Source organism: Mya arenaria, chromosome 8, assembly GCF_026914265.1.
Source record: "Mya arenaria isolate MELC-2E11 chromosome 8, ASM2691426v1".
In the NCBI taxonomy this organism is placed as follows: Eukaryota; Metazoa; Mollusca; class Bivalvia; order Myida; family Myidae; genus Mya; species Mya arenaria.
The window spans coordinates 56528646-56543395 of NC_069129.1; the positions used below are offsets into that span (position 1 = coordinate 56528646).

At 34.1% G+C, this 14750-nt stretch overlaps 2 protein-coding genes across 3 annotated transcripts; one reads left to right on the forward strand and one right to left on the reverse strand.

Annotated features, from left to right (window-relative positions):
- Nucleotides 1–2156: 2156 nt before the first annotated feature.
- On the reverse strand, nt 2157–12653 carry LOC128242520 (uncharacterized). 2 transcript variants are annotated; one of them, XM_052959696.1, is made up of 3 exons: nt 12439–12527; nt 7771–7979; nt 2157–5111 (listed from the first exon to the last, which is right to left on the reverse strand). In XM_052959696.1, the coding sequence occupies exons 2-3, from the start codon at nt 7974–7976 to the stop codon at nt 4196–4198; spliced, it is 1122 nt and encodes a 373-aa protein (XP_052815656.1). In that variant the 5' UTR covers nt 7977–7979; nt 12439–12527; the 3' UTR covers nt 2157–4195. The 2 variants fall into 2 exon arrangements, with proteins under 2 accessions (XP_052815656.1, XP_052815655.1); XM_052959695.1 differs by having other exon boundaries at nt 2158–5111; nt 12509–12653.
- LOC128242521 (uncharacterized) lies at nt 12613–14542 on the forward strand. The gene is made up of 2 exons (XM_052959697.1): nt 12613–12756; nt 13058–14542. The coding sequence occupies exon 2, from the start codon at nt 13219–13221 to the stop codon at nt 13966–13968; it is 750 nt and encodes a 249-aa protein (XP_052815657.1). The 5' UTR covers nt 12613–12756; nt 13058–13218; the 3' UTR covers nt 13969–14542.
- The last annotated feature ends 208 nt before the right edge of the window (nt 14543–14750 follow it).

The window sequence follows — 14750 nt, forward strand, 5'->3', positions numbered from 1 at the left end:
TGTCAGATGTTTCTTTTCTTCCAATAGATGTTGTTCATAATAATTAAGACCGCCTATGTAAGGAAACATTCTGGATCCATAAACTTAAAGATGCACTCATTCTCCTAGATAAGATTTACTACAATTAATAATGTTGTTTCAATATTTCAAAGAGGATGAATAAATGTCGAAACAAATGGTTCTTCTGATAGATACCAAGTTAAATTTGAAAGAAATGAGCATAAAACACGGTATTTCTACCTTATAGGAAAATAATAGACCACAGCAAATCTTTTAGTAATCACCAATCATTTGATATGGTTGCGCTTTCATCTATTAAATACACGGATGACGATCTTGTTATCAGTAAATAATATTTTCGATAAATGTTTTTCTTAGTAAGAAGTTACAGGTTTATCAGTAAATATTGATGTTTGTTATACATGTGTATGTATTGATTTTGAATAAGAGTGTCACTTTAAAACGATGTTTCTCAAATGTCTTAATAATAGCTTTTTATAATAAATTGAACAACACTATATAGTTGTCATATTAATCATTACGATTGTTACTGAAAATAGAAACACAACCTGTTAACGAGGCTATAATTTGTTTATTTTAACTAAGAAATTCCCTTTCATGTATCAGACGACCTTTTATATATATACATGAAAAACTGCGTATCAAAATATCATGTTTATCATGAAATGACCTGAGTACTTCCCACCTACAATTCCATCAAATCTGGCACTAGCATGTACACACACAATTATATTTCCCTGCTCTGTGGTTTTCTTCAGTGTGTCTGTACCCCGCCCACTCTCTCTCTGCTGGAGCCTTTCACTTTTAAAACACAAATACGTACTGATCATGAGGTTGAATAAACATGTAATTTTTAAGGATTACTCTAAATTAAAAATAACAGTATACGTATTTTTTTATTTAAACATGTATATTTAAGTCATCATTATAATACCAAAATGAATTTAATGACCTAGATATATCATGCTGGATTTATTTTTAAATATTAACATACAAACTATTTTTATTTTGTGTTTGTATAATATCTGGCTACCTTTTTTATTTCAGCCTTGGTAGTTTTTCTCATGTTTCGACATTTCTCTCCCAGGTTTTACAGCAGAACCTAGGGCAGAACATTTGACTGCTATGTCTTCCTGTTTCCTTTTCTTCTTTTCATTTGAAATTATATCCGTGAATTTTTGTGTCAACATTTCCTTTGTTTCTTAGTCACCCAAACATTCCTCATTGATTAATGTTTCACTAGCAAAGAAATTAGGTTTCTCCTCCTTTTTTTTCAGAGATCAGCAGATGAGATGTCGGCAATCTTGGATGCTGAATGATGGTGACATATGAATTATGGGACAGGAAATTTAATTTAATTGACTGTTCAGCATAAACGCTAGCGTTACTTAACGGCAACAGAAACATAAATTTAACTGACCGTTAAGGTGTGTTATGAATTTAACAGATGACTAAGATAACGTACTGTTAAATTTAATTGAGGTTTTGAGCTACTGGCCCCTTGTATGTATGTGAATAGATCCGTTGGCATTCGTTGGAACACAGCATAGTACTTCGCCGACTCTTCATGGTTATTTTTGATCAATTTAAAAGTCAACTATGCCCGGAATACCTCGTACTCGTTTTGATAAAATGTAACGAGAATCCATCATCATAAGTGGAAAATGATAACGCTTACTCCACCATCACCCTTGTTTCACTACTAGCTGTTTGCCACCAGTTTTACTCTGTGCCTCAAAGAGTTTTTGTAATACCGCAGCTGTCAAGAAACATGCCCTTGACATTCCGTTCGAACAAATAAGGCATATTTTCTCGGTAACGATATAACGAATGATGGAAGAATCGCAAACAGATATTTGTACTTTCAGAGACACATTAGCCATGTATGTACTAACTCGGACAAACAAAAAAATGCATAATCAATACCGATCAAATGAAAATTTTATTTCAAGTTTTATTCCGAAATAAAACCTCATAATAAAATGTTAAATAAGTCAACACTAATTTCGTTAGGCATATGCTCAATAAAACCAACGTTTGCTTGGTATGCAATACCTACAGGACGAGCCATCCACATAATATTCAACACCATCGCCAGTCAATACTCCCGTAAAGGTCATGGATTTGGTTTCGCCGGGCCAGTGTACTCAGGAATTGGTCTGTTTCTTTTGGTTGCGTTTTATTTTACATTGTTTTCATTGTCAAAATGTTCATTTTATTTTCATATGTATTGCAGGTGTTGGCGATTCACTTCGTTGCTACCACTGAGGTGGCGGGCTAAATAACTTTGAAATTGTGATGATCCAGTGTATGACCATGCAGATTGTATCTGACATGCCAGCGTATGATCATTTGTAAAGGCAAAACGTACGTTGACAAAAAAGAAATGGGTAAACAACAAGCAATATCGTAACAGAAATACCAGGAAAAGACAAGCTTTGTTATTGAATTGTATTTTGTGACTTTACTTTGAAATCCATAGTAAAAAACAGTTTCTAACTTAGATACCCATGAATTATCTCGCCAGAAAGCGGCGATGAAAGCAGCGCAGAGTTTGGTTACCATAAGGGTTGGAAACGCATTTCAGCTAATATACACAGACGGAGAGGAAATGTCAAATCGCTCAATTTCGCGCGAGTGACCTGTAATTCATTTTGATGGAGTTGGAGAAAAACTAAAAAAAAGTATGGCGATGAATCATAGCGTGAATGAAAAAAACGCAACGAAAATGTTGATGAGCTTCAGACTTTCCAAGAATAAATAAAAATATCTAAAAACGAAATTGCAAGATTGTCTTGAACGCGTTGCGGATGTGATTTACCTTTCCTGTGGAAATATTATTATATGCACTCATGAGTGCGTCTGCAAATAAAAATTGTCCAGTATGCCGAACAGGCATAGTTAGTTAAATGTCAATATGCTGAGTATTCAGAAACAAATGACGAGGACAACTGGTCGTTAAACTTTGGGCACTTCGCGAGTGTGTTAGTTCCACACATTACCATACTGAGAATAAAATGTCATAATCTTTAAATATATTCTTGTCACCTTAATGAAATCAAATGAAATTAGATTAAGAACAGTTTTGGCAAAATATTTTAGAGAACAATTCCACGTAAATATTCAGTAACAACACAGACAGAAAGTTATTGTTGAAATGAATATATATTTTTAATACATATAAATATACTTTAGCAACCGTATATACTAAATAATGGAATTATAACTAACAGATTAGTTTAACTATATTATTAAAGCTGAAAATTATGAAGTCTATATAACAGTTATCTATTATGTCTCTCACACATGTATGTTAGTCAATAAGTATTCGTAATTCACTAAAAAATAAATATCAAAAACGTAACATGATAAACACGAATCGACTTATCATACTTATACATAAATATGTCAACTAGCTAAAACTGTATTGTGTTCGTATAAACTGAGATCCTCTTTATCAGATATAACTTATTTAATACACCTTTGCATATTTTATCTACGCCTTTAAAATAGGGGTATATATTTACGTCTATTAGCAGAATAAAGACTTCAGACTAGAACAAAATGATATTCTTCTTCTAAGACTTGACAAATATTACATTCCTCTGATCAAAAGATATAGGATCTTACTTCATTCTATTTTTTAATATTGCATAAGGTTTAAGTCATGCACTATTGTTATAAAACAATGCTTTTGTTGTTTTTCATTCAAGTTTTGAATAAAGTTATCATTTAGTCTCTGCTTAACATAAGCTAAAATTTCTTGATAATTGTCACATCTTGAAACTGGTTTGGGTACCTGTCACAGTTAATAAAGTAAGATAGATTTATCATAATTTAACCAATACTTTACAATTCAATGGCACATATATGCCTGGTTATTTACACGTCAAAGCTTTATGTATATAATGATCTTAAACAGGAAGGTTTCAAGCTAATCAAAAGAGGCAAGGCAGGCGACACTAAAAGGCGTTTTGGGTACATTTTGACCACTGTGTTGCAAACATATCTCTTTTACCATGAATAACGAAGAGTAGTTTACGTACTGTGAGCAACTTTAACTATTAGTTATTCAATAGAAAACCACTGAAGATGCATGTAGTTTCTTCAGCATGTGTGATTTTTTTCAGAAATTGTCAAGCATATCTCTTTTACTGGGTAAAGGCCCAGTTATTTATCCTATAATGATATATCCTAGGGCATCCTGGTCACATACATTGGCGCATACTTTAATATGTTTTATCATACATTTCTTGCTGTACAATATCTTCTTTTTGCACTTCCGACACGTAAGTTTAAACTTATTCATATCTCCAGATCTTTCTTGCTTTATTTTTTTACCGATTGTTGCTCCAACTTGTTCAACATGGCTCGTACTTTTTCTTTTCATGTTTACATTTGTTGCTGCTACGGGTCTACTCGGTGTTGTAATTGTAGTGCTATAATCACCATATTCATTTCTTCCTGTCTCAGCAGTTTTGGATTCGTCATGCACATGCACAAACTGCATAGTATCTTCCGACCCCTCTATTAAACCATGCTCTGTCTGAAGTCGAAATTTCTTGTCTGGCTCTTTAAGCTTTGGTGAGATAAATGTTCTGTTCCCCATGTTACATTTTTTCTCTTGCTTGTTCACTGTTTGTTCGCTCTCAGTGCGGAAAGGTTTATCTTGTGTTCCCTTGTACTCTTTCTGTGTTGGCTTCTTGATATGTGTTGGGTAAACGTCTTTAGTTACAGGTTGTTGTTTGCCTGCTTCTGTTTTTTGACTAACATTGCGCTTTACGCTCCCAGTGCAAAGAGACTTATCTTGCATTTCTTTGTCTTCATTCTTTGTTAGCTTCTTGCCTTTTGGAGGGATAACGTCTTCAGTTACGGTTTTGATTTCTTCAATTGTTTGACCGACACTGCGTTTTACGCTCCCAGTTGTGACAGGCTTATCACCTACAGTGTCATTTAGAGTGATATAATACTCGGTTGTTCTATGCGATATGTAGATAATACCAAACACTTTCAACTGATTTTTATAACTGATTAACCTTTTAGCGAACATCCATATTTTCGTCGACAGTTCAGTAGTATCCGCACTAACTCTGAAAATGCAAATACCATTATGTAACCAAGGCAAAGTTATAGTTTATTTAATTTAAAGTGATAACAATATTAATATTTAAATTCTGAATTAAATCATTATAACTAGAGGTTTTAAGTGACAACATACGCAAGGATCATTCGCAAAGAAAGGAGTTAAAAGGAACAAGAGGGCCATATTGGCCCTCAATCGCTCACCTGAGTAAAAGAGTTTAACCTTTGTAATAAAAAAAGCTTGGTATTTGTTGTATTGAAAAACATACTGATCAAACATGTTTCCAGGATAATCACTGACAGGACTTGTCACAGTTGCCCTCACACTGATGGATTTCATTCAGTTGCCTGCACACTGACAGGTCTGGGTGACTGACTGCACACTGACAAAATTTGATTCTCATATTTGCACACTGACAGGATTTTCTTTAGTTTCCTGCACACTGACAGGACTTGATAATTGACTGCACACTGACAGCACTTGGTACAGATACCTGCACACTGACAGGTCTTTTTTCAGTTGCCTGCACACTGACAGGACTTTATTTAATTGCCTGCACACAAACAGGACTTCATTCAATTGCCTGCACACTGACAAAACTATGTTAAATTGCCTGCACACTGAACTATTTTTAGTATAGATACACAAACGACACACAGTGCACCATCTAATAAAATCAATAAACTGCATTAAGCTCTTATAATCAAATATCGGAACACATTCAGCACCTTCCACTAATATCACTGCTTCTTCCATCTATGTCAACATTACCTTCCTTCACATGTTTTAAATAAAAAAAGTCTTTAAATGGATAAAGGCTTATTCACTATCAACACAGAAGATAATATCGTAGCATAGACTAATCTACATGAAGTTCAATGGAAAAGTCTGATTATTAAATTTATTATTAAGTTAAAATGGAATTTCTTCTAAAGAATAAAGTGTATAATAATTATTTCAAGCTATAAACTTAAAAATGAACAATAAGTACCTTTAAGTGACTATGTTGAAGACTTAATAACATTTAAAATCTATTACCTTATTACTTAAAATAAAAGTAGTGGAATACCCAACAAAAAGGGAGACCATGTAGCAAGACTTGCTGCGCTTGTTTCAAACCTTAGATAACTATCAGATTTTAACATTTTGGCCATTTTGTTGTTGTTGTTGTTGTTGTTGTTGATTAATCATGACCGTTGGTGTATTTTTGTAGAAGTTCACCCAATTAATCTTTCTGTAAAGTTTAATTGAATTTGGACTGGTAGTTTTAGAGGAAATGTTTTTTCAAAGCAAAATAGGAAGTTGGCAATTTAGTTGTCTTTGTTGTTGTTGTTGACGACCAATCGTGGCACCTTGTTGTATTTTTGTAGAAGGTCACCCAAGGAAGCCTCCTGCAAGGTTTCATTGAATTTGGACAGGTAGTTTCAGAGGAGATGTTTTTTTAAAGCAAAACAGGAAGTCAGCCATTTTGTTCAACGTTGTTGCTTCTGTTGTTGTTGTTACTGATGTTTCATTGAATTTGGCCAGGTAGTTTCAGAGAAAAAGTTTTTTAAGCAACTGTTGACGGTAGGACTGACTGACGGACGGACGCCGGACAAAGACTGATCACAATAGCTCACCTTGAGCACTTTGTGCTCTGGTGAGCTAAAAAAACGAAATAAGCCTAAACCATATAATTAAATAAATCATATACTCGTAAATCAACGAAACTTTACGATGCAGACATGGTTAAATGACGGCTTAGCTTTTAAAAAGACCTTTGCAAATGAAACGAGTGAAATGATTAAATGAGTGTCATATCCCCACAAAAAATCTGAGTCGACGGGGGGAGAGGACGATGTTCGGGCGATCACGAATGAAAGGGACGACGTATTGTTTAGTACACACGTTTTGCACATTAAAATACAGATTTAGTTTGATGTTCGGGCGATCACGCATGAAAGGGTCGACGTATTGTTTAGTACACACGTTTTGCACATTCAAATACAGATTTAGTTTGACGTTACAAATTGCAAACTCTTAATGAGTTATGTCCTCTTTTCAGCTAAGAAAGTTTAAAGCTGCACTCTCACAGATTGAAGGTTTTGACAACTTTTTTTTTTTTGTCTTGGAACGAGCCAATTTTTGCAAAAATCCATGGAAACCAGTAATATAAGACTGCTGACAAAAATTTAGATCGCAGAATGGATGTTTTATGCATTTTTCCTAAACCGTTAGTAACGGGTTAAGCCATGAAACATTTCGAACGGAAATATGAAAATCTACGATCTGAATTTTGTCAGCAGTTTTATATCAGTGGCTTGCAGATATTCACGCAAAAATTTGCTCTTTCCAAGATTAAACAGTTGTAAAAACGGTATATCTATGAGAGTGCAGATTTAAAGCAAAACTCGGTGTATGGGCGATAACTTATGAAAGGTATAGTGGATTTAGATAATAATGCTTACGCGTGTTTCACATTATAAAATACTTTGGTTCCATTCTACCAAGCTTTGGTGGAGATACGGCCCCTTTTCAAATTTGTTTACAAAACAAAATTTTCCATTACTAGTATCTTATTTTTTATCATTGATTTCCTTTGTATATTCATCGTGTTGGGGTGTTGACAGGTCTGCTTGCAGGTAAAGTGGGTTTTAGTTTTTTCTAATATCAAATAAGTCGCATACCTGTGATTTATTTCGACACTCTGAGATTGACCTGCGCCGACCTCTTCGTTGTTATTTATGTTGATGTCAATTTTCAGCGTCTGTTCTTTTTCCTTGTCCTTTTCCAAACAAACAACACCAAACACCTTTAGCTGTTTCATAGGAAGAACATTACTGCACGCTGTCCTAATGGCTGTTTTGAACGCTGTGTTGTTTGAATCAGACATGACCTGAAGAAAATCGTTATCATTATTCAAAAATTCAAATTCCACAATGTTAACATCTGCAGCACACCAAAAGTAAAACAACAAAGGGTTGAAAAAAAGAGAAGAAATACGAACAAAGGAAATGTTATCCTACTAAAAGTAACAATGACGGCAATTTAAGTTAAGACACAGTTCGACTAACGATGGCGACGGAGGTTAGGTAGAAGTAAGAATTTTGTTCTTCTTTTACACGACATTTGTAGGAATTTACTTTCCTGAAATGACGTCATAAACAAATCGCATTCATGTATAGTCCTGTTTTGTATAAGAGTTTAACTGACCGTTCCAAGGCGGTACCTAACAATCCTTAATAAGCATACCTAGTTCTTATATATATAGTATGTATGCAATGTGCTGATTGTGGAGTTTAATGCTGTTCTTCCATGTTTCTTGTTTGTGATATTTTGCTTATATGTTCTATGTCATTGGCGTTTACCCAGTGCCATCAACCCTGGTTTAAACATTTTGCTACTGAGCTTGTTTCTGTAGTTTTTCGTATAAATATTCATACAACTTGTACGAACATGTTATTTGTGTATATTTTAGATGTTTGTATATTACCTAGTTTCAAAAATGAATTTGCTGTACTACGTGCTGATGCCTTCCGTACAAAAAGGATGTTCGTTCATTTCCTGAAATACTTGAAACGTGAGATATTTTCTTATTCATCCCTTTATCTGAAAATCCTTTCGTTTTGACAAAACGAGTCAAATTTAAATCAAATTACTTAATTGGTAATTTCCCTTTCATTGAAAAATGACCAACCATAGACACCTTAAAATAATAGCATCAGTGAATGTCAGCTCAATATATCTTTCATCCTTTACGTTTAACATTTTGAGAAGCCATTTTATTGCATTGCATGGAGCGCGAATCTCTTAAGATCTCAAAAGTAAGGTTATTTCAACAAGATCGAGATACAAATTAAAAGGTAAAACAATTGCCAAACAATGTCATATAGTTAAAAGGATGTTCAACTTAAATCTGACAGTGCTTTAATAAGTGTTATTTGCAGAAAAATGCTTTACTTGTGTGTTTTTTTATATTTAAATTATTTCATGCCCTATGCGATTTTAGGTTTTGGGAGTTATCATTTTAAAAATGATCTTAACAATGGCACCAGAAAACATCATACTTTTTTGATTTTAGAAAAATATTCGACGGCCATTTAGAAAATATGTTAGAATGTTTCCGAAAAAATCCAATTGACAATAAAAATCATTTAAATTTAAATAAAATGCTATGTATAAAAGGTAGACCTCAACACACGGTACTTTGATCAGAAAACGGCGTTAGCATGTTTTGTATTTTCATAGAATATGGGAATTATATTAATAGGGATATAATAAAAGGACTCGTTGCGCTCGTCTATCCCATCTTAATCATAATGAGCTTACATAATAAGGTACATACCATTATAATACATATTAAATAACAATCTCATTAAATTCAGATTCTCAATTAACGCTACGTGACATCACGCTGTGGGAATCTGAGGACATTCCGTTCGGGTTCATCTGATATTGGCCGTTAATAAGCCAATCAAATAACTCGTTACAAGTTACCAAACGTCAGAATTTGGTCATGACATTAAAACTCTATATTCACAGACTTTAAAAAAAAATACACAATATTATTCAATATATTGATCGTTTGATAATGATATCACAAGGTTAAACGGTTAAGCATCGAATTGCTACATTTGTTTGGAATAATTACTTGATCTGCAGTTGAAATAAATTTTGGTTTGATGCCGATGGTAGCAGTTCAAAACGTCCAGGATGAAACGTTATATGGTGAAAACGTCAAGAATTTAGTCAAAAGTCCCAAAACAAGGGTCAAACCCCAGCTTTTTTATTATACGTATTTATGATTGAAATACAACATTTTTGGCATTTCTCCTAATGTGTTACTGCAATAAGTATGTTTGCTCTAAACGCAACTTCTAAGACATTTGGCATAAAGAGATATGATTATTACTATATTGTTATATAACAAACATTTTCTTTTATTTTTTTGGTATTTCATTTCATTTATTAAGAAAGTATCATTAGTTCAAAGAGCCGACACAATTGATGAACCTTAATCTGTGAATACATATTAAATCTTAAACAAAAGTAGTATATTGTAAATACAAAGAATTGTTTTTTTTGGTGAAAATTATATTGCTGAATGTGTAAACTTGTGCGCGACAATGTCGAATTTCCCGTGCATTGCATAAGGAAAAACTTGCGTCGTGCTCAGCATGGGATCCGATACCAGAGCTGTGAAGAATGGCAGCACGTGCAATTCAGGTTATGTGAGCGTATTTAATTTGTCATATACATAGGATATACCGTCGATCCCATACAACACGTTTCAAAAATGTTATAAATTTCTATAATTAATGGTGAATATGCCAAAACATGTCCAGTTTCCAATCACTCTGATTCGTAAAAGTCATTCCAGATAACGTTTTCAAGCCTTCTTATTAATAACTTAAAGAGCGTTTCCTTTCCATAAACCGAATGTCACTGATTTTTGCAAAACACATTGCTTTAAACATTTTTTTGAAGTTTGCTCTTAAATCATGTATTTATAATTTTTTAATCTTTTGTAACGAAGTAAATGAATGTTAATGGTTTAGTAGAAATATCACAATAAAATAAATACAAGTTTAAGCGATTATTTGCAAACAAGTCTAGCATTGGGGATTATGTTTGTATCTACCTCACTACCGTTAAATCATGGAACAGGCGCTGTTATTTAGCTTATGTCATTGTTTTTCAAGGCCACTTCTGTGGAGTGTCACTTAGGACACCCGTTTTGACAAACGGACACGTTGCCTTTGGTAGCTATTGTAATACGAAAACCCAAATGTACAAAAGGATAAAAACGATTAACTTCTGAACTGGAAATATTAATTTATTGCTTATCTCCTCAGACGCGGAGTTACGCCGCAGTGTCATACAATCGGACGAATCCCGACCCTACCATTTATATCAAACTCCGCAGTTAACGATCAACCCGGCAAAATCTGGCGGGTTTTCAGCGTGGAAAACAGTTTTATCCTCAGAGAAAACCCGCGTCCATCGACTTTCTATTCACGGAGTGAACGAGGAAAGTGGGCCTAACTCGTTAAGTGTACTATAACACTCCAACAAAGTAAAGTATGAACCAAAGCCTCCCCAACTCCCTGGCACAGACTACGGTATACATGCTTATGAACATTTAAGTGTGTATAAAGAGTAACATTAAGGACCCGTTTATATCAACACCATACGGCTTCCGCACCTTTATTTATTCACTTCCATACTGTTACTTTGTTATTGTTTTGTACAGGCCGGGAGATGATGACTGAATAGCTAGCCAAAATTTAATTCCTCACTTCACCTTACCGCACCTCACTCACTCACTCATTCATTCTTTTTCAATCATTCACTTAGTGTTTTACATTAAAATTTATCAAGGCAATTGGGATAGAAATGCGACAGGTAAACACTAAAATTTTACCTCTCACAATGTTTCAAACAGTTTTCAGACATATCAATTTTCAGCCGCTTATTTAAGTAATTTTGTCATTTCCATTTATGGTATACTTAGATTTGCGTGGTTGAATGTGTCCTATTACTATAAATTTAAGAAAAAGAACACTTAAAATCAAGACAAAAACTCAATATTTCGATTTTTTCTTTCATCATCACCTACCACCCCACACCATCCCATTGCCTCCAAAAAACTCATATCATTGTTCCTCCTCCGGTTCGTCCAACCCCATAGAGCAGCTAGATCTTACTCTTAATTAATCTTGTATTTAAACAAACTGCAAACGACGAATTAAGTTTGTATCACACTTGTCTTTAAGAAAAAATGGTTAAAACAAGATGGTTAACACAAACATGCATTACATATATAGATGTAGAGAAATGATAGGGCACTTCCACCGAGGACGTACGCGATTCAAGATTGCAAATACTTGTCACAAAAATAACTAAATAAAAATGGTAGTTCAAGTGTATCTTCCCAGTGATTATTTCTAAAGCGTTTCACTTAACTGGATAGCACAACTGCATTGATCTTCTAAACGTTAACCAGTACTACTTTTATAGACCCTATACTGTCATCAATGATTGCGTCCTCCTATTTAAACCGAATACTGAAACCTTCGGAAAAAGCACACAAAAGTAACAGACATCAGATTTGTAGTACACGACAAAACTTTCCATTAGCTTGATAAGTACCGCAAGTCACACGAAGTACATATACATATAAATAATTCGACCCAAACAAAATGAGAAACTTCACCTTTTTTCTGAAGCTTGAACTTATTTAGTTATTCATTCAAGTTATAAAAATAAATAGTGGTAATTTGTTTTCAATTTAAATCCAAATGTACATTTTAATAATCAATTTACTTCATGTGCTTAAAATAAACTGTTTTTACCTGAATTTAAATCCAAATATAAATTTTAATAATTAATTTACTTCATATGCTTAAAATAAACTGTATTTACCTGAATATACAAGTACAAGTGGGTTACTCCAATTTTCAAAAAATTCAAGACGAGTGTTTATCAGCGTATTAAGGTTAACCTTTTCATCCTGTGTATTGATTCACTGTTATTATCTTCCGCATTGAGTTTCAGTATATACATGCATTGTATTATTTACAATTTGATAGCAAAATAGCAAAATGGCCGCATGAGTACGTTCAAGAAATACATTGAAAATAGTGTTTACTGTGTTTCCGCCCGGAGTTTTAGTAAGTACATGCATTTTGATCTTACAATTTCATGGCGTATAGCAAAACAGCCACATGAGTTTGTGCGTTTAAAGCATGAAATATAGAATTTACTGTGTTAAGGTATATATTTATAAACTTACTTAAAGTTAGATTGTTTGTCATTACCAACTACGTAATTGAGTTTTTTGAATTATGTATCCACCGCTTTGACATGTTCAAGCATGTTTTCATTTATGATGCTGTTATCAGGATTCAATGTCTTTTTATGGGAAAACTTTTAAATACATGCATAACATTGCTATATTATTTACTTTTTCAGCACATTTTCATTAAGGAAAGGTATTATTTTTCTTAAGAGGAAAACAGTCTTTTGGTCAGAGGTCGAAACATTTGAGCACATAAGTTTTCAAAGCACTATAGTAAGGCACAGAGAGGAAGACGAAAAAGAGTGTGTATATTGACAGTCTTCAACTTAGGACAATGCCTAAAGTTGAGTTTGAAAAGCTCTTGGACAAACGGAATCCGGAAATAGGATATGCTTCAAATTTGGCACGATTATACGATGAGGGCGACGATATTGAAGAACACACGACAACTTTGAAACATAAACATAACGAAACTGGTGAACTGTCTAAAAGAAAACTATTTAAGGAAAAGGATAAAAGCTACCGGGAAAAAGTACCATTTACTTTTAAAAGATCGGTTAAGGCACTCGTCCTACACGTGAAAAATATTCTTCAACAACTTTCTGAAAAGAGGGGGCCCGTTGAAAAGTTTGTAATTGGTAAAACACACGCCAGAAAACTGAAAAAGGTTCCGTTTGATCCGTTCAAATTTAACACATGGCGACTTGCTGATGGCGTCAACGGACGATGGAAGACTTCCTACGAAAAGGAAGGATACGACGGTTTGATTGTTCTTTGTGCGATAACAAAGGACCTCCTCCCAAAAGCTGATCCCATTAACAAGCCTCAGTTGCGTCTCGCTTTGTCTGCATCTGCGTCCCTCCAGGAAACAGACGACAGCGAGGATGAAGTTGAATGCGAGCTCTACCACCAGCAGCACTATATTCTCGCCCTTGAACAGCAGCTCATCCACTATTTCGCCTATGTGGAGCAGGATCCACGCCTGGGAAACCTGTCCGTGTCCACCGGAAATATGGAGCGACAAAACGCTGTCGCTGGTGTCCTTTATGTCGCATTCAAACTTAAAGGTTTGCAAGAAGAATAAAAACAAGGAGGGTTGAATGTTTGTGAGTACAGTAAAGATGCAAGAACGAATCTTTTTATCAACATTGAATTGTTTTGGAAATCTAAAATCAGTTTCTTTGAAATGTTTCTTACGGCTTTAGAATGTTTGGGCATCAACTCTGTATTTACTTTGTCGACATTTGGATTTAGTGTTTTTACTTTTTCCACGTTTGGATTGGATATGGTCATCATCAAACCCGCTTAAATGGAGCACAGACGAAAACATCACACGTATCTATGGCTTTTTTTTCAGAGAATAGAAACAGAAAAGAACAATAACTCAAACGTTTCATATTCAAAGTTCTTTAAATACATATTTTGTTTTTCATGTCATGTACAAACTGATAGATGTATTGTTGTATGTATCATACGTTGTATCATTACTTTCACGGACAAAGCACGGGAAACTGTCCGTGGCTATGATATTTTTATATTAATTTCAATTTGTAGTGAAGTTCATGATTTAAAAAAAAATAGAAAACAATAATGTGTTTATTATTTGACCGAATTGTAGCTAGCATACGACTTGTACTCTGAAATAAATTTAATTCGAACTATATATTTTTCTTATTTCTAGGCCATATAAACCCTGAATAGTAGTAGGGGCCAAAGAGGGCGTACGTATAAATAGAGCCAATATAATTCGATACTGAAGTCGATTCAGGGTGTGTTCTTGGTGCATGGATATGTTCCCTATATATTGTTTATAGATCCAACATCTTTGGTTCCTGAAAGGTTTGATTCCCCTGTATCTTTAAAATA

Excerpts from the sequence above, each read along its gene's own strand:
- LOC128242520 (XM_052959696.1), bottom strand. The coding sequence starts at position 7,976 with ATGTCTGATTCAAACAACACAGCGTTCAAAACAGCCATTAGGACAGCG. Across the intron at positions 5,112-7,770 it reads AGTGTCGAAATAAATCACAG|AGTTAGTGCGGATACTACTG; the intron begins GTATGCGACTTA and ends TTGCATTTTCAG.
- LOC128242521 (XM_052959697.1), top strand. The coding sequence starts at position 13,219 with ATGCCTAAAGTTGAGTTTGAAAAGCTCTTGGACAAACGGAATCCGGAA.